Source organism: Scylla paramamosain, chromosome 12 (assembly GCF_035594125.1).
Source record: "Scylla paramamosain isolate STU-SP2022 chromosome 12, ASM3559412v1, whole genome shotgun sequence".
Taxonomy (NCBI): domain Eukaryota; kingdom Metazoa; phylum Arthropoda; class Malacostraca; order Decapoda; family Portunidae; genus Scylla; species Scylla paramamosain.
The window spans coordinates 18,812,948-18,839,194 of NC_087162.1; the positions used below are offsets into that span (position 1 = coordinate 18,812,948).

The following is a 26,247-nucleotide window of genomic DNA, read 5'->3' on the forward strand; positions in this document are numbered from 1 at the left end:
AACAGTGCATGCCCAGGCCGTGTTATTGTTAAAGACAAAAATGTTCCAAGGGATTTTACGTCGATAAGATTTGTCGTGTCATCTTCGTAGGACTGTGGCACTGGAAGGAACCTCTCTCTCTCTCTCTTTCTGCAGTGGTGTCAAAATATACCATTCTGATGAAGCAACACTTTTCGGAACACACCACATCACCTCAGCAACAATAAGTCGCCCAAGCCAATCTCCACAGTCCTCACGACACAGACACACCTTTAGGTCAGGGTTCAAGGCCACGTGGTCCTTAAGTTCTGCTACGTGAGTCCTGAAAAGACCCCTGGGTCCTGCGCAACGTCGTGTGCAGCAAAGTCGGTGGAATAGGTCTGTTGATCTGACCTTGGTGTGGAGAAAAAGCAACTCACGACTTAATGCTTTGAATACTGGGACCGGGACATCGTGGTGGTGGTGGTGGTGGAGGTGAGAAGTCTCAGGTCATACACTCGGCTGACCAGTGCACTTGGACCTTTCCGCCACTTTCTATTCGTCAGGCGGCACCTCCAACGGGTTACTCAGTGCGTGGCCTTTGCCTGAAGCCTTGGCCTGCCTTTGTCGTTTGCAATATTGTAATAAATCAAATAATGTCTGTATTATTTCTTTTTACATAAAATCACGTCAAATTAATTAATCTAAAAATAAAGTCCAGCAAACTTTCTTGGATAAATAAAGAGTAAGTAAGCAGAACTGCATAAAAGAGCAAGGAAACATTTTCGTTACTCAGGTGACTCTCCTGGAAATATAAATCGCAAGAAAGAAGTAAACATTACACCAACTAACTGTTGCTCTCCTCTGCCCCGCCTCTTGTTAAGCCCACGGACGAATGGTGCTGCCTGAGTGATCATGCAAACGTTTTCACTCTCATGCATAATATGATCATGGGGGCGTAATTGTTAGCGGGGTACAAATAACAGAGTAAGGCAGTGCGGTTCTCCCCCGTCCTTCTCTCCCTCTCTCCCTCCCCGCCTCCATACCCCCACCCACCTGTCACTAAACTCTCCTACTGTAAACACAACGTCTGGGAGACCCGCAACGCCTTCACTGCAGTTTTATTATTTTTTTCCCTTTTTTTTCTTCTTTCCAACGCACAGCACTTCCAGCAACCTTTGCGAACAGAATACTACTGCATTTGTCTGGCTCCCGCGTGCCGGCGTCATCTGCACAGCATTTGTGCACACATGGCATGAACATACCTTGACATGCTACTAACTGATAGCAGCGCCGTACCATGCGTGGGAACTTTATCTCTACCAGAGCGTGAGTGAGCAGGAAGGAGTTATGTATGTTCTCGATAAGATGTCGACCTAATGTATTAACCACTTCTTTTCGTGTCAAAATAATTTTTTTTTCAACGATTTTTTAAGATGATATTATACGATCTATTGTGTAATGAGGTTGTGAAAAATAAATCTGGTCATATTTTTCGGGTGAACCGACGCCTGATTTGAAAAGTGGAATGAGACTGCAATCGTGTCTCGCCTGAAGGCCTGGAACTCATGAGCAGGTCAGGGGTGGGGGTTGGGATGGAGGAGCTGGATTTGCAGTCAGTGACACTACAAAAAAAAAAAAAAAAAAGTGTCTGAATTAATGACAAATGACTGTAAAAAAAAAAAAAAAATGGACGCCCAGGTCTCAAGGCGCCGAGGAACATGAGTGCGTTGAGGATGTCCTGAGTGCAGCGTCGCACGTTACGTATAGGAGGTCATCCTCGAGAAAGACGAGTGTTTCAAGCCATGGAAATCATATTATGTCCAACATTTATTTCCTGATTACTGTAACACACGAAGGAGACATGCTTCTTTTTCTTCTTTTCTTCTTAGCGAGGCACGATGACTGGTAGAAGTGTTCGATAAGTCTGCTATGATGAGGCAGTGCTCCATCTTCGCAAACAGGCACAGCTACCATTACTAGGCATAAAAGGAATAAGCGTGTTTATGTTACAATGTGTGAGGCTCCACCAAAGCTGAGTGCGGTGAGGCGTCATGTCACCTACAGTTGGCTCAGGTTCCGTCATTCTGCGACACACCATGAAATGCCGCAAACCATCAGTAAATATTATGTAATTGCCGGTTATTTGTTGACAGTTATTTCTCAATGGGAAAACATTGTAATACTTCATTTTACACAAGATAGGGCATCCCTCATTTCGTAAACGTTGACGGGGCACCGTTGCCGCTGCACGGTTTCGCCGCCCACCGCGAGCACTGGCACACGGGCGAGAATGAACGGTCTGCCCGCTAACCTTCATCTGGCACACTGTTATTTATCTAGCATTTACTTATCTATCTATTTATTATTATTATTGTTATTATTATTATTATTATTATTATTATTATTATTATTATTATTATTATTATTATTGATGTTAACAGTAGTAGTAGTAGTAGTAGTAGTAGTAGTAGTAGTAGTAGTAATAGCAGCAGTAGTAGTAGTAGTAGCAGCATCATAATTATTGTCATTATTATTTGTTTACCTACTTAATTCATTGAATTATTAATTTATTTTTCAGTGTGGGTCAAGCAAAAAAAAATCAGCATAGGGATCTATGCAATTTGAGCATCCTAAAATAAACTCCCATCAATTTCCTGCGTGATACTCCAGTGTTCTCTTACGACAGGAAGTAGAAAATCTATCACTTCTTCTAAAGGAAATGTGTCGTAAAAACGGCGTGTGTGGAATGTTGAACTTTGAATTTTAATTTTGTTTTGTGATTTAAGATTTAGACTTTTGTCATGTATCAATAATTGTCACTGAATCTTAACGAAAGTTAATTTACAATAATAATTTCCAATAAATAGTTTTGCTGCATTCCATCTATTTGATAACCACAAGTCAGTGCGGCCCAAGTCATTCCGGCCCCAAATCCTAGTCACTGTGGCTACCAATGGGCTGCATGATACGGTCTTTATACAGTTCGGAAGAGCATGAACAATAACATAATACCAATATTTCTCATTAACAAACCCGTCATATAAAATATTGTATAAAGTTTTCATTAACAAAAATCGTCAAATGAAATGTAGTTTAGAATTTTCATTTACAACTTTGGCAGTCTCACCCAAGGAAAGGAGAGCGATGAGGACACCAACACACTCCCCATCGCTTTCGTTCCCGAAAACGGAATCTCTACGCTCGGGATGACTTCCATCCCTGTGCCTGACCTTGATCTTACCTTTCTTGCCATCTTCATTACTTTTTTTTTTTCTTTTCTAGTTACAAAGTCATTCTCTCTCTCTCTCTCTCTCTCTCTCTCTCTCTCTCTCTCTCTCTCTCTCTCTCTCTCTCTCTCTCTCTCTCTCTTTTGAAGAACGCCACTCCGAGATCAACTTGACATTGAGTTACAACACACCTCAGGTCACCTTGACACAGCAGCACTAACAGAGAGCCTTGCTTACTACACTCGCCAATAACACCGCAACACATGGCATCATTAACTGCATCAAGTAAAAATAACACCACCGACAAGGCGACGCACAGCCAGATACACTAAAAGAACACATAAGGATAAGCACAAGTGGTGAGAAGACTAAGAACACATAAGGATAAGCACAAGTGGTGAGAAGACGTCTTACCTGTTGCTCGCTGCGCAGAAGTGACCCACGACCTGTTAGAGCCGCACCCACCAACCACTCGCTAGTCACACCTGGCGAACTCTGAATGACGGAGGCGGCGTGAGTGTGGGGCGCACAGGTACGAGGTGCCAACTCGTCTTTACGCATGCTCTCTCGTCTGCTGTGTTGCAATCAAACGTGTAATAATGACATGTTTTGCCATGACAATAATTTTTATGTTACTAAATAACTTACAACAACCAGCCGCGTGTTTTTGTTTGTTTCTGGTGAAAAATACCAAAGGTGACTTAGGTAAGTAAGACCACTCAAAGGCCCTGTCACATCAATACCTTTTCCATCGATTTTTTTTTTTTTCGTCAGTTTTACATAAAAAATCTACAGTTCCTTGAACGCCCCGTCACACACAGGCATCAGTTTGACTGCACTTCCGTTGAGTGAAAACAAACTTGGCTCCGGCATGCAGGCAGACAGACAGGAAGGCAGTGCCTCCTCTGCACTTAATTTTGTTTTGGCAGTCGTAAAGTAGCAAAACTCCTCCGCCGACATGATTTAATGCGTCCGTATAGGAATTAAAGCTTGACCAAAGAAACAAGACCTAAGTGCATATATCGATCTAGTCATGCGAGGCACTGTTGCCTGGCATGAAACCAAAACTTTAATATAACATGTGCAATTGGTCTACTTATTTAATATTAATAAAAAAAAAATATTTAGGATATTAAGACGCTATTCACTACAGATTTTTTTTTTCAATTATGAAGGTTGAAGGTATTTTAACCGTAAAGACGGTCACGTCTGATGCACATGCATAGAAAACGACGATGGAAGGAGCAAATGACCACTGAACCCGCAAGCGTCGACGAAAAAACGTCAGTGTGACGGCGCTTTAAGGGCTTGTTCCTGACGTGGGCCTCCTCCCTCACGCTGGCTTGAGGAGTGAAGTCTCAGAGTAAAGTCGTTTTACTCAATTCGTTACTTGATCAACGAGCGGAGCTTCAAGCTCAACACTTTATGCGAAGACGCATTATATATCAACATCATCATTCATCATTAACAGTTTCTAAGACTCTTCTACGAGAGGAAGCTTCCACCAACCTGCTTCGCTCATCTTTGTCGTCTGCTCGTTTATTCCATGTCAACCAGCACGACAAGTCAGTGCTAATTTGACTAAACTAACCGTTTATTGTATTGTTTATAGTCACTGACTGGCGCGGCCTGCACTCTACACTTTCCTGCAAAGTGTGAGCATTCAAATACCGGTGTTCCATTGTGTTTCGTTCCATTCATGCTGCAGCGAAGAGGCCGCGAAAGAAGAAGCGATTCCTTCAGCCTATCAGCAGAGGCCTGCAGGTTGACATCAGCACGGCACTCAGCAGGAGTATTAGGAAGCGTGGAAACACGAAGAGGGACATCAGCTCCAGCATCAGCAGGGTCATCGGGAAGCATGTAATTGAATGTCTTACAAAGGACGTCAGCAGTGGGATCAGCGGGAGTACAGGGAAGCACAAAGATCCCAACAGGGAAATCAGCGACAGGGTCAGCAGGGGTATCGGAAGTGGTGTCTTGATAAACAAGATCAGAGAAGTCACCAGGGAGGCGTAGAAGGATAGCATGGCAGGCTGCGGCCAGAGGCCTCAGCTGAGCAGTACCTAGAGCAGGCGCCTCGACACAAACTTTGCGAAGGCCGTGAGCAGCGGCCTCAACAGAAGCATCGAGAGGAGGCCTGCTGGCAGGAGGCGAGGCGTCATCAAAGGAGCCGGTGTGGTGCAGGTGAAGAGCTTCAGGTTTTGAGCGCCAGGTGCGCTGAGTGGCTGAGCAGAGCTGACAGGTCGCCGCTTTTGTTGAAGTCATCACTCAGTCATAATCTGATAATGTGCCACATGCTTTTGAGAGGTTAATGCACATGTCAGTAATGTGGTGCTTTCATATGTTTCTTGAACTGTACTGCTTACATAACTATAGTGCATTTATGACCAGCATTTTTCCCTCGAAATACAAAGGTGGTCTAGTATTTCAGAGATAGAAAGACAGACAGATGGACAGACACAGACAGAGATAGAAAGAGAGATAGATAAATATACAGATACACAGATAGATATATAGATAGCAGTTAAATAAATGAGTAAATAGATTAATATATAATTGAATACACGACTAAGTAAATAAATAAATACGTGGAAAAGAAGAGAGAAGTAAGGAGTTGAAAGTGAAAAGTAGAAAGAAGAGAGATAGGAAGGAAGGAAGAAAGGAATGGTGAGGAAGAGTAGGGAGGGAAAAAAAACGAATAAATAGGGAGAAGTTGAGAAGGAAAGGAAAGGTAAGAAAGAGACAAAGGAAGGAGGAAGGGGAGGAAGAGGACAAAAGGAAGGAAGTAAAAGAAAATATATAAGGAAGAGAGGATGAGCAAATAATTAATAGGAGGAAGCTGGAAAAACCGGAGAAAAATGGAATAGTGGGGAGGGTATAAGGAACAAATGTAGGAAGAGGAAACGTATGGAGGGAAGAAAGGAGAGCGAAATAGAATTAAAAATAATAAACATACGTCGATTCGCGATCGGACGTGATTGGCCGGCAACTTTTGTGATAACTGGCGCGCCTGAAGAGAGGAAGTAGGAATAAGGGAGGGTTACGTGAAAATTTATTTCTTAGGACCTTAAAAACTGTGAAACCCTAAAGGGATAATTTAGTAAAACATAATATTGTTTCCATTTTGCATTAAATCTCAGCAAATGTTAGAGGGGCTCCTTCAGAACATAGTGCCACTGGCAATTATTTTTTTTTTTTATATGTAACCGCGTTTTTAATTGTTGCTTCATATATAACGTGATGATTAATCATTACTAAAATAATTAACTGATATTATGAAACCTACTTATTGTTGACTCTGACACAAACAACAATAGAGTAGCTGGATTCTCAGTTTTCTGTGAACGGTAGTGTCCCCCTTACAAATGAATGGCAGTGTTCCGTTTTCTACCACAAGATGTAAACATGCCAAGGCCACCAGCGCGGGTTGCAGCATGATGGTGTACTGTGTCAGGACTCACAGGGGCAGCGTAAACGACAGCCTCAACGTATCGATGATGCAAGAACGACTACACGTAATTTTCATTTAGGTGTTAAGCGAGCACTGCTTACGAATACCTTGCCTGTCATGAAGCACGTGATGAGATGTGCAGTGTAACGCAACACCGCTCGTGTGATCACCGTGTTGTCTCCTAGGTTAGGAAGCGGCACCACTTGGTGCCACACGTTGTGACGTGTTGTGTTTGGTGCATTCACCTTTACATTGTTTTGTGGTTCAATTGTCTCAGTACTTTTTATTCGTACACCCTGACAGAAGCATCCAGAGTTGTGTGACAGCAAAGAAGCTGCCCACTAGAGCAGACCCACACTTGTTAGTAAGTACTGCACCTGAACTAATTTTGAGACAACGCTTGATAACGAAAATGTACAGAAAGCAACATCCTTATAATTTTAAGGCTCGTATATTTTTTTTGTAATTGATTTTGACATATTGATATGGGACGGTAACTTTCATGGCATAATCAACTTTTATTTTCACAGAAATAATATGCTTGGTCCGGGACGCTATCCCCACACAGCATGAACTCAGTTATATTATTTCCCTTAACTGTCACACCCAGTCCTTTCACTGTCACCAAAGAATCAAATTGTTTGATAAAATCAAACCAAGCCTAACAAATCTAACAGGACTTCACCAATACGACATTTATTTCAAAATTTGCCAACTGAGTCTATCAAAATGCTAATAACGGCAAGATCTACATGTTGATAGAGGTGAAGACTGAGTGCCTGGAGGATGCTTTTCACCAAAATATTACCAAGTAAAAGAACATTGAGATAGTATAGAATGCAACTCAGTGCTAATTAATGTACATCTCTTTTCCCTGCCAGGACACGCTATTACCAGGCTTAGAATATGCAGATGTGACTTCATTTTACCAATATCCACTGTTTCTGGTGTTCTACACAACTAGGTGCCATTGATACTGTTGTACTGCCACAAGTGTCAATGTACACCCACAAAAATGTTCTACTATGACAAATCCATATTTTGGAGCTAGTAAAGAAGCAAATCATTAGTCACAACTTCCAATTTCAGCTACCATATGAAGACCACAGCCACTGAGGGCCCGAATTGCTGGAAACCAAGCAAAAGGAGTCATGTGTGGCCGAGGTGGAGGGCGGCGTCGGAGAGGCTATGGGCCCAGCGGCTTCGAGGAAGCGGTAAGCTATGTAACCAATTACTAAGTATTCTTAAAATAGTAAAATAGTAAAATAAAGATGTCTGAATGAATTGGTTATGACAGACCTCAGCTCTTGAGACACCCTGTATATGCTCCTTTCCACTATTTTTTTTTGCATGTTTATTGCTGCAGTTGCAAAGAATCTAGTAGATGTATTATTTTTAAAATTCCTAATAAATGATATTAAAGATATTCCCACTGGTGGGAGTCATTTAGCTTTTTGTTTTTAAAAATAGTTGTATTCCTGACCTTCTTGGAGATATGCCTAACATTCTTGACCTTTTCCTAACCTCTGATCCTTCTGCTTATGGTGTCACCCTATTCTCTCTGTTGGGCTCCTCCAATCACAATCTCATTTTTTTTATCTTGTCCTATCACTTCAATCCCTCCTTAGGATCCCCCAAAGCATAGGGGCCTCTAGCATTTTGTGTCTGCTGATTGGGGGGACTTGAGGAGGGATTAACTTGATTTTCCTTAGAATGACTACTGGTTCCATGTCAGAGACCCATCTCTGTATGCTGAGTGCATAACAGAGGTGATAATGTCTGGCATGGAGGTATACATTCCTCACTCTTTCAATTTAAACCTTCCAAACATTAGTCTAAGACACCCTGTTCTTGTGCTATACATGATAGAGAGGTGACCCACAAAAGGTACATGAATCTTCCATCACCTGAATCTCATAAACTTTATATTTCTGCTCAGAACCATGCCAAGTCTGATCTCCAACTAGCGAAAACTCCTTCATTAATAGGAAGTGTCAAAATCTTTCAAGATCTAACTCCCTCTCATGATTTCTGGCACCTAGCCAAAAACACCTCCAATAACTTTGCTTCTTCATCTTTCCCTCCTTTATTTCAACCTGATGGCACCACAACCATCCCATCTATTTTTAAAGTTGATCTCTTTGCTCAAACGTTTGCTTAAAACTCTATCTTGGATGATTCAGGGCTTGTTCCTCTCTCTCCTCCACCCTCTGACTACTTCATGCTACCCATTAATATGCTTTACAGTGGTGTTTTTCATGCCCTCACTGATCTAAACCCTCAAAAGGCTTGTGGACCTGATGGGGTCCTTTCTGTTATTCTCCAAAACTGTGCCTCCATGCTTGCACCTTGCCTAGTCAAACTCTTTCAGCTCTGTCTATCGACATCTACCTTTCTTTCTTGCTGGATGTTTGCCTACATTCAGCTTGTTCCTAAAAAGGTTTACCATTCTACTCCCTCAAACTACCATCCTATTGATTTAATTTCCTGTCTGTCTAAAGTTTTTAAATCTATCCTCAAAAGGAAGATTCCTAAACATTTATCACTTCACAACCTTCTATCTGATCGCCAGTATGGGTTCCGTCAAGGCCTCTGTACTGGTGACTTGGCTTTCCTTACTGAGTCTTGGTCATCCTCTTTTAGAGATTTTGGTGAAACTTTTGCTGTTGCCTTAGATATATGAACAGCTTTTGATAGAGCCTGGCACAAAGCTTTCATTTCCAAACTACCCTCCTGCAGCTTCTATCCTTCTCTCCATAACTTCATCTCAAGTTTTCTTTTTGACCATTCTATTGCTGCTGTGTTAGACAGTCACTGTTCTTCTCCTAAATCTATTAACAGTAGTGTTCCTCAGGGTTCTGTCCTGTCACCCACTCTCTTTCTATTATTCATCAATGATCTTCTAAGCTAAACTTCTTGTTCTATCCACTCCTAAGCTGATGATACCACCCTGTACTTTTCCAATTCTTTTTGTAAACATCCAGCCCTTCAGGAAGTAAACAGTTCATGCAGGGAAGCTACAGAAAACTTAACTTCAGAACTCTCTAAAATTTCTGATTGGGGCAGAGCAAACTTAGTATTGTTCAATGCCTCAAAAACTCAATTTTTCCATCTATCAACTTGACACAACCTTCCAGACAACTATCCCCTCTTCTTTAGTGACACTCAACTGCCTTCCCTCTCCTACGCTGAACATCCTTGGTCTGTCCTTTACTTATTATCTAAACTGGAAACTTCACATCTCATCTCTAGCTAAAACAGCTTCTATGAGGTTAGGCGTTTTGAGTCGTCTCTGCTAGTTTTTCTCCTCCCCTCCCTCCCCAGCTGCTAACTCTGTACAGGGCCCTTATCTGTCCATGTAAGGGGTATACTTCACATGTAATGGGGGTTCCACTTATACTGCTCTTTTTAGATAGGGTGGAATCAAAAGCTTTTTGTCTTATCAACTCCTCTCCTCTAACTGACTACCTTCAGCCTTTCTCATCATGCAGTGTTGCATCTCTTGCTATCTTCTACTACTATTTTCATGCCAACTGCTCTCCTGACCTTGCCAATTGTATGCCTCTCTTCCTCCTGTGGACTCACTGCACAAGACTTTCTTCTTTCTTTCACCCCCTATTCTGCCTACCTCTCTAATGCAAGAGTTAATCAGTATTCTTAATCATTCATCCCTTTTTCTGGAAAATTCTGGAACTCCCTGCCTGCTTCTGTGTATTTCTTCTATCTTCCTATGACTTGAACTTTTTCAAGAGGGAAGTTTCAAGACACTTATCCTGTAATTTTTGACTACTGATTTTGACTTTGTTTGGGGACTGGCACCTCAGTGGGCCTTTTTTTTACTGTAGTTTTTGTTGCCTTTGGCCATACCCCTCCTACATAAAAAAAAAAAATAAATAAATAAATAAAAAAAAATAATAATAAATAAATAAATAAATAAATATTTCCTTATGTAAAAATTTTTTCATTAATAGAAAAATGAATCACAGGTGGTCAGAAATCAGTATGCTCAGATACTAATTTTCAGGAAATGTAAAAAAAAAAAAAAAAAATCAGTCTGCCTGAAAAGACTTGTCATCACTCAGCATTATTTATACTGAAGTGAGCACCTTCTGCCACTTGATCACATACCTTCTTAAACTTAAGCACATTACATTATGAGCAGTGTATCCTTAAAAATAGTCCTTTTTCATAGTGCCATTTATTCAACAGGGAGGCTATATGGCTGCCAAGATCAGCAAACTGCAGAACCAATACAAAGACTCTGTTAGCACCAGGGAAGGGGAGGAGAAGAAGGGGTTGTTCCATGGAGTAGCAATATTTGTAAATGGTTACACAGGTTTGTACTGAGTGATTGCACCTCAACTTTTGAAACTCTGTGAGAATGAGAAAAGATGCCTCAAATTATAATGTACATTCATTTAAATTCACTTCATTGAATAAGATCACAGGTGAGTGAATTGCCAGGTTTTATTTTGGACTCATTGCAATTAATTAACTTGGGAAATATCAAGCTTTGGTTTTGAATAACAGATAACATTCATAAATCCTGAGGATCTAGATATCAGTGATTGGCTGATGTACTTCTTAAAATGATAGGTACAATCATGCAGGAAAATATCCTTTCTTGTAACACTGAATTTTACAAAATACAAAGCAATTCAAGCAGTTTCAATATAGTTGGCAAACCTGGCTGTCTGAAACATCCTGAAAGATATGTTCCACATCATATCATGACTGGAACTCTCTATTAATAGTTCACAGATGTCAGATACCACACTCAAACAACATTTTTCATATTTCTTTGCTTGTTGAGTGAAAATGACTTGAGTAATTTTAGTTAAGATAATTTTCTACTTGATTGCATGTATTGTGACAACTTGATGAATTTGTAGGATTACCATAAAAAATAATTTAAACTTAGAAAATTAAGGGAACACTACAAGAACATTAGGAGGGCATTAATCATTTTGCATCCATATAAAAAGCCACTAATCTTGAAACTAACCAGACAAAGGTTCCTTCTTCTGCAAACAGTACCTAACCTCACTAATCCATTCCTGGCCATCATCACAGAGCCCACTGCGGAGGAACTGAAGCGATTAATGATGGTGCACGGAGGCACCTATCACCATTACTACTCCCGCAGCCAGACTACCCACATCATTGCCAACAACCTCCCAGACACCAAGATCAAGAACATGAACACAGAGAGAATTGTCAGTCCTAAATGGATCATAAACTCTATTGCTGCAGGCCACCTGCTGGACTACACCAAGTATATCCTCTATGGTAACCAATCCAGGAGTCAGCCACGGTTGCAGTTTAAGTCAGCACTACCACCTGATAAAGGTACAGAGTCTCTTGAGAATTTGGTAAATGAGTCTTCTGTGAAGGATGAACAGAAATCTGAGACATATAAAGAAAGCAAATGTATTTCTCTGACAAATGATGCTCTGGGTGCACATCAGGGTAACACTGCAGCCTCAGACAACTCTGAAGATACTGAAGCAAAAATAGAGGGTGAAAGAGACTTTAAGAGACATTTAGTGATCTCTGCCAACTCTCCTAACAGCAACATAGACAACAAGCATAGTCCTGTAAAGGGGCATGCAATGAGTACTGCCAACCCAAAGTTCCTCTCAGAATTCTACAACAACTCAAGACTCCATCACATATCAACAATGGGTGCCATGTTTAAGGAATACATCAATGAGCTGCAAAACAAAGGTGATGGCTTTCCTGGTAGAGAGAAACTGAAAGAATGGATAACAAATAGAGGTTTCTCAAAAAATGGAACAACTGTAAATGAAGGTTTCCAATGTTCATCTCCTCAAGGTAAAAACAAGAGAATAATCATGCACATTGACATGGACTGCTTCTTTGTGTCTGTTGGGCTTCGGAAGCACCCAGAACTTCGGGACAAGCCGGTGGCAGTGACCCATGGACGAGGGAACTCCCAGGGACATGTAAGGGAAGGAATGGATCGCCAATATGAGCTAAACTTCTACAAACAGCGTGCACAAAAAAAATTAAAAGCTAAAATGCTTGCAACAGGATCCACTATTAAAGATGAAGACCTGACAGCTGGACAGCAGGATGGCGATGAGCATAAAGAACAAAGTACTGAACGTCTAGAGAAGAGATTTGCCACCATTGACCTCATTGATGACACAAGCTCACTGTCAGAGATTGCATCATGTAACTATGAGGCACGTAAGGCAGGTGTGAGGAATGGCATGTTCCTTGGCCCTGCCTTGAAGCTGTGTCCCCACCTGAAGACCATTCCCTATGACTTTGAAGGATATAAGGAGGTGTCCTACAAGCTGTATGACATTGTGGCCAGGTGAGTACAGGGATGGGAGTCACTCTGGTAAATAAATGGGTAAGTAATTTATTTTCATTCCCAAAGTACATCCACTTTTATGCCTGTCATGTTCAGATTATAAAAAGTAATTTTTCAATTACATATTACATAATTGAAATATAAATGAATCTCATTTTATGTATTTCAAATTCATAATTTGTGCATAAAATCATTTTGCCCTTTTGTTCTTATTTATGAATAAAAATGTAAAAAAAAAATTATCTAGAACTATTGAAATTTATTTAAGAGAAAAATTTTAAATCTTTGTTTGATTTAGGTTATACATTTTCAACATACAAAGTTTTTAATGAATGTCATTCATTACAAATTAATTCATCTATATATGAAAGATAGTATAGAATTTACAAAGTTCATATGACAAAAATAGTAAAATTTCCTGATGTATTCAGATTTCATCTTGCCTATAAAGTATCTTGCAGAAATAGTGGTCTGCTCCAGGATCATCACAGTTAAATACAAAAGTGTAAGGTGACCATTTATGACTAATATCTTAATGATCAGCTCCATTCTTATTACATCTATAATAGTTCATAATATAATAACCATATGTATAGTATATACTTACTGTTCTCCACTTTGCAGCTTCACCCATGACATTGAGGCTGTCAGCTGTGATGAGATGTTTGTGGATCTGACAGAACTCTTGCAGTCCTGCAAGGTGTCACCAGAGGATTTTACAACATATCTGCGGGAGAGAGTACAGGTAATGTATACAGTGTAATGCTTTGTTGTAGACTGTTTATAATGTTTTTGTTAGATATGTTTGCCAAATGCCAAGTTGAAAAAGTCATGAAAGGCTCAGAAAAATTAGTAGCATAATATGAATTGAGAGTCATTTAATTTTGAAGCTAAAAGATAAGAAAACAGACAAGAAAAGATGAAAAGCTTTATGTTTTTTTTTACTTCATAAATAAACGCAGATCACCTTTTCTCTTCTATCATAAGTTAGATGTGCAAAAAAGGTAAACTATATTAGAGGTAAGCATTATTCTATTATGTGCTTTATTGTAGTGTTCGGAATATGCCTTTCACTCTCAGGACTCAAGGAAACCAGAATTTAGGATGGAAAATAAACTTAATTACCATAATTTCAGATTATGTGATGTTACAGATAATATATTTCACATATGCACACTCGCAGGAAGAGACTGGATGTCCCTGCTCCGCTGGCCTTGGTGCCAATATGTTAGTGGCCCGCATGGCCACACGTCATGCCAAGCCCAACGGCCAGCATTGGGCTGACCCAGAGGACTTGCTGCTGTACATGAAGGACCACAAGGCCACAGAGCTTCCAGGTCAGTTCATGTCCTCATAGTTAATTGTATCTTGAGGGCTGGTGTGGCTTCTTCCTTCCTTTTTATCACTACAAAGTATGAGAGAGAGAGAGAGAGAGAGAGAGAGAGAGAGAGAGAGAGAGAGAGAGAGAGAGAGAGAGAGAGAGAGAGAGAGAATTCCATTGCTGTGGTCCATTTATTATGGTTTATATATTACTGTTCAGTTACCTTTATCTGCAGTTTTTAAATGCATTTTTCTTATTCTGAAAGGTATAATGGTGTTGTAGTTGAATTATGATGTTGTTTTCAATACCTGTAATATTAGGTGTTGGCTGGTCCACTGGGAAGCGGTTGGAGGCTGAGGGGTTGACAACTTGTGGGGACCTGCAGAAGTGTTCCCTTGGTCAGCTCCAATCACTGCTTGGCCCCCGTACTGGACACTCTCTTTACAATTACTGCCGAGGAGTTGATACCCGTGCCGTGAAGAGCGAGCATGTGGTGCGCTGCTGTTGTATTAACTTAAGTGGCTGAAACATATTGAAATAGTCCATAAGATTTTTTCTTTTGTAATATTTCAAGTGGTAAATAATCTTTGTGCTGTAAATACCTTGAAGATTGTGAAAAGTTACTGGTTGTCTGTAGTTAATAATACATTTTCTACAGCCTCCTGTAACATTTCAAAGTTATGTATTTATTGTTCAAAACTGCAATACTTGAGTTCCAAAAGCAGTCATTCCTAAGGGTTTGCATACAATGAGTGAATTCTTTCAGAGGAAGTCAGTATCAGCAGAAGTGAATTATGGCATACGATTCACCTGCCAGAATGATGCACACAAGTTCATCAGCGAGCTAGCAGCTGAAGTGGAGAGCAGACTTGCAGCCATCAAAATGAAGGGAAAGTGTATCACACTCAAGTTAAAGGTAAGCTCTTGAAAGTTAACAAAAAAGCTCATATTGCTTTACTTGTCACACAACTGGGTTGTATATGTACAGATCATCCTTACACTTCTTCCAGTGCCATGACTATAGGTATATCACCATAATTTAAGAAAAAAACATCAGGCTAGAAGTTATTTGGTGTTGCCTAAAGAACAGATAGCAAGTAATAAGCTTGCCCTTCTCAGTGTGGTCAATATCCCAATTACTCATGGATTTATAAACTCCCATTTTCTCCCCAAAAATTGACAGTGTGAGTCAACAGTTACCAACATGGTTTTTCCCAAGATAGACTGATTTATGGGAAAAAACACAATGAACATTGCTTAGCATTCTGGTAGCACAAGGAAGAAAAGTGCCCATTATTCAGCAAGATAATTAAAATTGAATATGATAAACATAACAGGAAACTTTAGTATATGCATAGCTTCAAAGTATTCAAACAGAAGTTGATTAGTGTAAATTAGTGTCTTACTTCCCAAGCCATATTTTTCCTTTTATAAGTTACCCTACAGTGTATTAGTGGCTGTATGTCTTTGACATTTTTTCTGGGAGCTTTGCTTATTTATCTTCGTGAGAGAATACTAATTATAATTTTCTTTCTAATCCACTTGCTTCATTGCAGGTTCGTGCCAAAGATGCTCCAATAGAGACTGCCAAGTTCATGGGTCATGGTGTGTGTGACAACATAGCCAAGTCTGTCTCCCTTTCCATGTCCACCTCTTCTGCTGACATTATTGAGAGGTGAGCTATTGTGTGTCATTTGCTTTAACATTGCTTCCACAGGCAGCCTTGTCTGAAACTAAATTTAAGTTAAGTCAGTTCAGTTTAATTAAGTGGTGAAATATAACAGTAATCATAAATTGGTGAGCAACCCTTCATCTCAATTATCATGAATCATGTAACTAGAATTTTGTATTTTGGTTTGTATTATTTATTTGTTTGTTTGTTTGTTTGTTTTTTTGTTTGTTTTTATTTTTTATTTATTTTTTCTACTTCTAGAGAGACCTTGGGATTGCTGAAGCAGATCAAGAACCCACCTCAGGATTTCAGAGGAGTTGGAATTCAGGTAACCATTCCTGATTAGTAGAGTGTCTCAATTATACTTGTTTAGTGCAAATCAGCCATGCAGATGTTATGATTTAATCTTACTGAACTTGGCATGCCTGTTTCTTGCATTATAATAAATCATGTCATCAGTAGAAGGAGACCTACCATGATCAGGTATCCAGCATCATCCAGGAAAAAATTAGTTGTGCCAAAATTGAGGGGACATGGCTCTGGTGCAATGCATAGATAGTGGCCTAAAGCTTACAAGTTTATCCTTAAATCAGTTACTTGGTTAGAGGGATAGTGCTCTCTTGTAACCTTAGTGTACCCTTCATGACACTGTTATAAATCTGTCACTTAATTTTAATGTCTGAATTAGTTTCATATTTTTGCTTATTCTTCATAGAGCAAGTTTTATGCCAGGCATTCATAAGGTTCACCACTTGCATAAATATTTTGGTCCTTTCTGATAACATTCTCTTTTTTTTGGAATGCTCATAAAACAATGTTGCATACTGTGCGCAAAGCAACACTAATCTGAGATGTTGTCAGTAAAATTGTGCAGTTCTTTTAATGCCACAATGGGGGTGCCTAGCATATGATATTTCTCACGCCAAACAGATCCTTTTGAAAACTACAAAAAGCACAGAAGGAAAGAAAGATTTTTTCCTTTTTTATGGGATGTATAATTTCATGTTAGATAAAAACTTATTATTAGAGGAAAATAAATTAAAAGATATTATAAGAGGCGTGTGTTAAATTTTGTAAGGAATCTATAATATTCTAAGAATTATAAGTTTAGTTTGAAAAAAGTATAGTATTTTGCTTTTATTTTGATCTCATCCTACATGAGTGGGAATTAACAGTTATGCAGACTTTGAATGCAAGCAGTTTTATATTATCGTAATGTGTCTTAATTTTCATGGTAAAAAGGTATCCATCCTGCAGGTGTCTCGTCTGGAGGCTGCTTGTGCCTCAAAGCCTCCTGGCACATCTATAAAGAGTTTCCTATTGGGAGCCAAAAAGAAAGCTCCTGGAATGGGAACCCATGCTGCAGGAACCCTTGTTGCAGATATTTCTGTGAGTAAAGATGAAACTTCAGTATCAGGTAGCAGTAATCCTGAAGTGGTAGTAAAGGATTCAATCAAGAATTTCCTATTGGGAGCTAAAAAGAAATCTTCTGGAATGGGAGGAAGTCCTGCAGGAACCCTTGTCATGGATGCCTTTCTTGGTGCAGGTGACACTTCAGCACCAGAAAACAGAAATGTTGAAGTGCTGACAAAACATTCAAGAGAGACTAAGCCGAGCCATCAGGAGCATGATGCTGGCCAGTCAACTGATGCAGGTCACTTACTGTCTGGAAGTCACCAACCAACAAGTTTATCAAATAGCACATCTTGTAGTGAGTCAAAAAGCATTGATATGGAGGTGTTGCTGGCCTTACCTGAGGACATGAGGGATCAAGTCATTGCAGAGTACAAGCAGCAGGGTTACATCATCCCAATCCTTCCCAGTGGCAGAGACAGCAGCACTGCCTGCAGGCCTGCACCACAGCCACAGCCACAGCCAAGTACTTCAGGTTATATAGAACCTGAAGAGAGAAATAGGCGGGAAACCTACACCATTAATAAGCCACAATCTGCTGTTGATGGAGCTGGGAGAAGCAGGAACACACCAGATGAAAGCAGGTCAGAAATAAGAGATGGTGGCAGAGGAAGGGACACTTTGGCCAACAGACAGAATTCAGCAGCAGAGGCAGCAGTTGTCAGGGAGCCAGCAGCTATTGAGAATATTGGAGAAACTTCACATTCCAGTCACAGCTTTGCCACATTCACAGAATATGCTCAAGATTCTGCACTGATCACAAGTTTTTCTCAGGTAGGTACATCATCCTTAATAGATATCCATCTTTTTTGTGCTGCAGTAATATCCATGTGGAATTTGTAATTTGCATCACCTGTTTCCTGAATGGATGGATGACTGGAGTTCACATACTGTAACACACCATGGTGATGGGAAGTTTTCTTCTGTTTTACGAAAGTGAACATTTTTTTTTTTTATTCTTTTTAATGAATCCTAGGGAGTGATAGGATGGGGATCATCTTGGGTAGACAGACTAAGGTGTAGAGCTACAAGTGCAGTGCAGGGATACACCTAAGTGGCAGGTAATGCCTTTGGCAATACATTGCATCAGCAGTGTATTGCCAAATACACTGCTGATAACTTTTTTTTCACATCATACTATCTCAGTACCTTTTTTCCTTTGTTTATTGTGCTTCTTGTAATGTTTCTGCATCATGCATGCCATTTAAACTTATCTTGTTACTTGTGTAACTAATAGTAGTTGTATTTCAGGTAGATGCCAGCTTCTTAGAGGCCATTCCTGAAGAGTTGCAAAAGGAGTTGAAGCAAGATCTGGAGCATCTCAAGCAAGTGAGAGAAGCTGCTGCTCCATTGCCAGGAAACAATGGATTGCAAAGATCACCACTCAAGCAGGAAAATATGTGCAGCAGAGGTGAGCCTTATGATGCCACTTTTGGCTTGGTATGTTGCTAGGTGCTAGAGGGAGGGAAAGGAAGAGTGATTGCACTTGATAGGGATGAGTAAGATGTTATGTAGAGAGGAATTGTTACAGAAAAGGGAGAAAAAGCAATTCATGTTGACATCCTTAATTTGTGGCCTATCATGCCATGCCCTGAGGAAAAGCATGATGTGCAATATTCACTACAGGGCGAGGCCAGCATAGAGGCCGACGAGGGAGAAGAGGCAAGGTTGACTCCCGAAGGGTAGAGGCTGAGGGCTTGGTCACTCTCACCAGCATGTTTCTTGGCAACACTGACAAGGTGGGTTGTTGGGAAAATTATACCATTTGTCAACATTTTCTTTACACTTGTAGTAGATTTAGATTATCCAAATTCAGTATGTGACATTTGCTTCCACTGGGACAAGATATGAGCCTTTCTGTACTTGTTCATTGTATCTCAAGCTGTAACCAGATGTTACCTTGAATAATAATTAACAGAAGGTTGAACTGCATTCTAGGCACATGCATAAAGAATGTACTGCCAAAGGAGGCACTGAGCTGCTATACAAATAGAGGGTGTCATGTGGTGCCTTTTGGAAGAAACAGAAATTTATCTGTAAGTGGGGTAAAGTTTTTGTCATGAGAGGTGCCATCACTGGGAACTGAACCATTCACAGGACAACATAAGGTACAGTGCTTTAGACATCCTGACCACAGTAATCATGAGGCCCCAAGATTTATTTTAGGGCTTTTATACCTCCAACCACTGAAAGAGATACAGTCCTATTTTACTAAGCAGGGCACTGGAAGTGGTTTATAAAGCACATTATTGCCAATTGCAAGAGTGAGATGCTATTTTGTCATGTCTGTCCAGTCTTCATAACAATGCATGTTAGTACAAATGCATATTCTGAAGTTCAAAGATCTCACGAATGCTTGAGAAATGGGCAAGACTTGGTGGTGTCGACCATTTATCTTATTATATATCTCCAAAAGTTTGTGTATTGCTAGTTTCTATTTGACACAAGTGTTACCCATACTCTCACAAAGTTGACACCATGACTGTATTTTGTAACAGATCCAAACAACAAAGAACAGTACACATGTAAACATATTGTGGAGGCCAGCAGGTCAGAGCAACCTGTGTCACAGCCAAGAATTCATCATCTGTTATGAGCTGTAATCATGGACAGACACTGGATCAGATGCATTCATGGCAAGTCAGAAGAAATAAACCAAATGGCTAATGAAGCATATGGTTGACATCTGTGCATTGATTATGCCATCTCATATTTTTTCTTTATATTTTTGTAGAGTAATATATTCAGTTGCTTTGCAAGTAAAAGCACTGAAATTAAGAGATGAAAAAGCAAAAAGGAGACTCTGTCACAACTCTTGAATAAGCTACCACTTTAAAATGTAGTTATTATGCAAGTTCTGTCATTTGGCAGTTCTTTGGCAGGTTCTTAGAAAAAAGTAAACATAAATCTGTCATAATGCAATACGAGTATAGTAAAAGGCAATGAAAGTGAAAATCAAGCCTTAAAAGTAAAATGTGGAGGTGCAGAAAAGCCGAGGAGTACTTCTAAGTAGCAGGACAGACTCAGTGGATGGATGAAGACTACAAAATTGAACTAGAGATGTAATGGGACATTAACAAACAATTATATAGGGCAGTTTTAAGACTTTTTTGTTACATCCATCCCATGTAGAAATTCCTCAATGGGAAAGCAGTTTTCTGAGATGGTGATGACAGTGATGATATATTCTGTATTGTTAGATGAATATTTACACCCTTACAGACCATGTATTTCAGCCAAGTCTTTCTTACAGCATGGGAACTTCACAATTAAGAAGAACATTACTAGTGGTAAGAAAAGAGACAGATCACCAAGTTCAAGAGAAACAGGACCAGACTGTGCATCACCAAAAAAGAAGTCTGTTCCAGCACAGCAAAGGGAAGAGCAGCCCAAGGTCAGTGGGGACCCTGAACCAGCAGCACATGTCACTGATGAGTTGCTGCCGACAAGTGAGCAAATGAAAGAGAAGAAGGTCCCAATTGAAGTGGTTCCTGATCTCTGTGGCATGAAGGAGGTAAGAGACAGTATTGTGCATGAAATATTAGAAACACAATATAAATAAAAACTTTATACTGTATATGAAATATTCCATTACTACTAATTTACCAGTTAATGCTGTTACTTACAATATAACTATATCTTATTTCCATGTAGACATTTCAGAAATTTTCAAAGATAATAAAAACATTGATATAAAATATCAGTGGACTAGATGCCAACCCTTATTTGAATCTTCTGTTTGTTTTCCTCTTTTCTTGGTATTAGGAAATCAGTATAGATCCAGTCATCAAGGGCATCATTTATGGGATTCTCACTGAATTGCTTTGTATCGTACTTGCTAACACAACATTTTGTATGGTTCCAGTTATTGTCCACAAGCCAGTTAATGAAACTGCCAATATTAGGTGACTTTTTTAGATCCAGATTAGTGTGGATTGACCTGATTTGACATGATGTGCTGTGTTCATGTTCCCACAACCACAGTTGGGTATGACAATGAAAGAAATTATAACAATAACTGATAAATCGATAACAATAACTTTATTAGTAATAACTGATAATCGATAACTGGCAATAAATTTATTGCCAAATAACTGATAACCTTAAATTGATAAATCCAAAATTCTGATACTAGTGATAATGATATTGATATTTTAAATTTTAAAAATTGATAAATCCAAATCTTTATTTTTATCTTTATCTTAGAAAACTTAGAAAAATCTTAGAAAAAACTCAAATTCAATGTTTATTCTGTCTCATCACTAATGAAAAGTACTGTTTTAAGTAAAATACCTACATTTTGATTTTGAAAGTTTACAATTTCAACATGTTCATGTTCCAAAAATTAAAATTATCAATTATCACTAGTTTGGAACCAAAAGTATTGGTGATACTAATGAATTGATAACACAGGAAAAATAATTATTGGATAACCGATAATGCCCACCTATGCCCTATTTAGTTGAACGCTACAGTGTCACTACTGCAGTGACAGACCAAGAGTGAGAAGACAAGAAAGATAAATAAGAGAAGAAAGAATAGATGCCAAGAATGTAAGATCATGATCCTGAAAAATGGGAGGATGGTGTTGAGGTGTGCGAGACGGGGCAAAAGGATGGTACAATGAAGCGCATTGATGGTGTAAAAGGAGACTTCTGCCATGGTCACTTTCATCAAGGTAGTTCCCAAGAGCAAGAATATTGGCAGGACATTCAAGGTTAAACAATTTCCATTAGAGTGTTGGTGATCATTATGGCTTGATTGGTAATGAGTGTTGGTGATCATTATGGCTTGATTGGTAATGAATTGAGTACCCTGAGTGTCTTGTCAGGGATTCAGGCTTCAGCTGCTCCTGTCAGGGCTATCCTTTATGTAAGTTTCTCACTTTCAGAACATGAGGCATTACACCTGCATCATTGTTGACAAAGGCTAGATTGGACTATTACTATTACACCTGCATCATTGTTGACGAAGGCTGGATTGGACTATTACAATTCTCTGTTGAAAATGTAACATGTGGTTCATTTCAGCTTTCCGATGTGAAGTCCTTGATACAGGCTTGGGTTGCATCTTGTGTCCACCCAGAGAATGAGGATGCAGACATCCTGGCAGGCTACTTCACCAGCCTCATCACCTTCCACGACCTGGAGAAGCTGGACTGCCTCATTAAGTATTTGTACAGGTGAGCTTCAGCACTATGGAGGAAAAACTGCAAGAGCACAGCCACCAGTGAGAGTGGACAGTGTGCTGCCATCTTTGTAGTGTGTGTGTGTGTGTGTGTGTGTGTGTGTGTGTGTGTGGGTGGGTGGGTGGGTGGGTGGGTGGGTGTGTGTGTGTGTGTGTGTTGCCATACATAAAGTAGATTTTCTTTGTATTATCTAACCATGTTACTATCTGTCTGACAGTTTTTCTTCTCGTTCTTGTTCTTCTTGTTTTTGTTTTTGTTCTTATTCTTCTTCCTGTGTATCAGGAAGCTACCCATTAGCATAAAGCAATGGGAAAACAACCTGCTCACTTTCTCACTCTCACTATTCACCACCAGGCTCTAATGCAACTTGAGCCTGTAACTCTTCTTTTACTCTCAGATCTTCCTCCTCCTCTCAGTTAGCCCAGATCATAATATTTGTAGGAACATTAAAACATAATGCTGCCTGATATTCCTTGTTCTCCCCAAGCAGACATTCCTGTCCCTTTGTCTTTTATCTAATTCTCACATTGGGAGCTTAGTTCTGTAGACCATAAGGAGAAATTGATATTAAAGCATTCTCCACCCAAAAATGGGGACAGTAGTTGCCATAGTATGCATTTATCTTTGATAATTTTATGAGCAAAAGTTACACCAGTGGTAATTTACAGTATTATCTTTCAGGCAAATTCTTAAAACAAAGAACAAACTGTGGGAGTCAGCTTATCAAGTTGTGATAAGCCAGGTACAGTTAATCATGCTGGAGGCACATGGGACCAAGCTGAAAGTTAAAATGTTTGAAAATTCATGAGATTGTGTGACAGTGAAGAAAGGAAACAAATGACTTATAGGCTTAAGGTCCCACAACAACACAGTCATAGGGTGCTTGATAGAATTATGAGAAAGTGGCATTTATCCTTTCCCACCATGAGAGTGTGGCATTGAAAAATGTTTGTTGCATGCCTTCAAAATGCAGTAATATCATGGAAGCTTTAATTTGTGAAAGTTTCAAGATCACCATGGACATATTCATACTATAAATAACTTTCCAGGAATAAGTTAATGTACCAAATTACTTTAATTTTATAATCTCATGAGGGTGGGAATCCTTTACCAGAATTTCTGATTTAGTTTAAAAATAGTATATTTTGGTATATTTTCTTTGCTTTGGTCTCCTTTGTATTGTGTCATGAAACAGTAATTGTGTCTGTGTTCTATTCATAACCCAAGTTAATGCAAATTTTACTTGGAAAATCCTTCATAAGTTATTCCTGAATCTGTACTTATATATTTGATGAAATAATTTTCATAAATAACTGATGAATTGGTATACACCTTGATTGCCTCACACCTGCAGGGATATAATATAACTCTATGCACTGGTTCTCCATGGACACATACTTTCCTTGCTGCCTCTCAGTCACCTCATTCATGTTAAGTTTACTCTCCTCAGTTATCTAATACAGGTGGTTGTGTCTGTCATGTACTTCCTTTCATTTCTCTTACCACCCCATCCCTGCAGAGGTCATGTTGATACTACATACTTTAGTCTCATTTGTATGACTGAAGTTCCCCCATGCATTCTAAAACATCTTTTCTTTTCTTTTTGTACATTGCCTTAAAAGTTATCTTATAGCCATCCATAAACACCAAATTTTTAGCATTTCATATTTTTTTTAATGAAGGTGATAAATTTAAGCATAAGATTATGAATTACAGAACAATAAATGTAATATATTTAAGAACAGCTTTATGAAAAATACTCTGTGCTCAGTCATGCTACCAAAATCTAATTATAGTACAAAAACTGAAATGTTTGGTTTTGAGCCTCTGATACATATTCTTTGTCTAGATAGTTGCATGTTATTTCCATGAATGTATGCAGGTTATGTAGGAAGGACTGTGCAGTGTGCAGGCTAGTCAATCTCCTCATCAGGTGTGTGTGTTTGTGTGTGTGTGTGTGTGTGTGTGTGTGTGTGTGTGTGTGTGTGTGTGTGTGTGCATGCTCCAGATTTTTCACAGAATTCTAGTCAGATGACTGATGTGTTCTCTGTTTTAATCTGATGTCATCTGATAATTTATCTCTTGGCATAAGGCCACTGATAAAGCAAGCCTCTGTGATAGTAGATTATGTACATTACAGTTTTCCTGGGAATTTTCTAATTTTATATTTTTTTCACCAACTGAATTTGTAAATGATTTTCAATAAACTGAAATATAAGTACAGTGTATAGTAAATCAGGACTTTTATTGTATTTTAGAGAATGTAAAACATGTATGACCACTTGTTTGCAACATACGCATTAATGGAAATGGAAGAGCCTTCACCTATTCACCAAAATCACAGGCTCCACCAAAACTGCCCTCCTCCTCATTGCTCTTATTTGGAAGATAAAAGTATATGTAGTTTGACAAGAACTTTAATGTTGCTGACACATTGCCTTCAGAAAATAAACAACAATATTCATTGCAAGGCAAAGAGCATTCCTGGAATATGTGGCATAAGGCAAGTCCATCACCCGACACTCGTCTCCAGTTTACTTGTAAACCTCCTTCCTGATGCTAACATCTAGTAACTTCAAACCAATGCAATGGAGAACTGACTGAATATTCAGGCCCATGATGGCCTCTTATGGCTGCTACTTAGAACAGACCAACCACCTGCTACCCCTTAGTAAGTCTGCATTGGTTTGGCTTATGGAAGAGGAGACAAGAAAGACCATACCCTCATCTACATCCCAAGTCATCCTTCCAGTGTACAGTGCTAAACAACATACCACAGCCACTAGCAACCCAAAAGCTTATTAAAATGAAGACTTTCTTAAAGGGAGAATAAAAATTTCTTTCACATTACAGTTAAATCTAAAGTTTTGCACAATTTAGTGTAAAAATGCACAGCAGAAATCTGATGTGAAATTTAAATGAAAGGTACTAATATATACTTTCATGAAGATGCACAATTGAAACTGTTAGGGAACAAACTATATTCTTACAAACTTATAAAGTTATAATTAAAAAAGTGTTATAGTGTCTTACTCTGAAGTGCACAACAGAAAAATAATGCAAAATATAAGTGTGAGGTGCTAGCTTGTTACTTAATGAATGTGCACACAATTATGGCCAAACCCATACTGCATACTGAGGAGTTGATACTTATACTGAGTGAAGAGGCAGGCACCCAGAAACACTACTTAGTGACCAGTACAAAGAAGACATCCTCATACTGACTCCAAAGCATGAACTCTCTCTCTCTCTCTCTCTCTCTCTCTCTCTCTCTCTCTCTCTCTCTCTCTCTCTCTCTCTCTCTCTCTCTCTCAAAAAACAAAACAAAAAATAATAATAGATATATATTCTCTCTCTCAAAAAACAAAACAAAAAATAATAATAATATATATATATATATATATATATATATATATATATATATATATATATATATATATATATATATATATATATATATATATATATATATATATATATATATATATATATATATATATATATATATATATATATATATATATACACACACACACACACACACACACACACACACACACAGATAGACAGATTGAAGGGTACTGCTACTTCAGCATTAAGTTTTTGCTGGGTTTTCTCTCTGTCCGATAGATTCTTTTATATCGGTGGGTAGTGCTTCGAGGAGCATTTCA

General features: G+C 39.0%; 2 protein-coding genes across 9 annotated transcripts in view; one reads left to right on the top strand and one right to left on the bottom strand.

Annotated features, from left to right (window-relative positions):
- The window catches only part of LOC135105818 (uncharacterized), a 21,071-nt gene extending 6,439 nt beyond the window's left edge, over nt 1–14,632 (bottom strand). Inside the window, exons 1-3 of one of the 3 annotated variants that reach the window (XM_064014408.1) lie at nt 14,612–14,632; nt 13,590–13,709; nt 3,603–3,762 (exon numbers count right to left, since the gene is read on the bottom strand). The gene's annotated coding sequence lies outside the window, so the exon portion shown is untranslated. Of the gene's footprint in view, nt 1–3,602; nt 3,763–13,589; nt 13,710–14,107; nt 14,212–14,611 lie in introns of those variants that run through there. The other 2 variants (XM_064014406.1, XM_064014407.1) reach the window with 2 other exon arrangements.
- LOC135105817 (DNA repair protein REV1-like) lies at nt 6,566–24,811 on the top strand. Of its 6 annotated transcripts, none has more exons than XM_064014401.1 (17): nt 6,566–6,703; nt 6,943–7,003; nt 7,729–7,853; nt 10,849–10,975; nt 11,713–12,982; nt 13,607–13,727; nt 14,166–14,319; nt 14,624–14,796; nt 15,070–15,219; nt 15,860–15,978; nt 16,237–16,303; nt 17,233–18,162; nt 18,640–18,799; nt 19,015–19,127; nt 20,642–20,902; nt 22,419–22,570; nt 23,258–24,811. In XM_064014401.1, exons 3-17 carry the CDS (start codon nt 7,791–7,793, stop codon nt 23,382–23,384), a joined length of 3,987 nt encoding a protein of 1,328 aa, XP_063870471.1. In that variant the 5' UTR covers nt 6,566–6,703; nt 6,943–7,003; nt 7,729–7,790; the 3' UTR covers nt 23,385–24,811. The 6 variants fall into 6 exon arrangements, 5 of the variants coding, with proteins under 5 accessions (XP_063870471.1, XP_063870473.1, XP_063870474.1 ...); XM_064014400.1 differs by having other exon boundaries at nt 6,583–6,824; XM_064014403.1 differs by lacking the exon at nt 6,943–7,003 and having other exon boundaries at nt 6,570–6,703.
- The last annotated feature ends 1,436 nt before the right edge of the window (nt 24,812–26,247 follow it).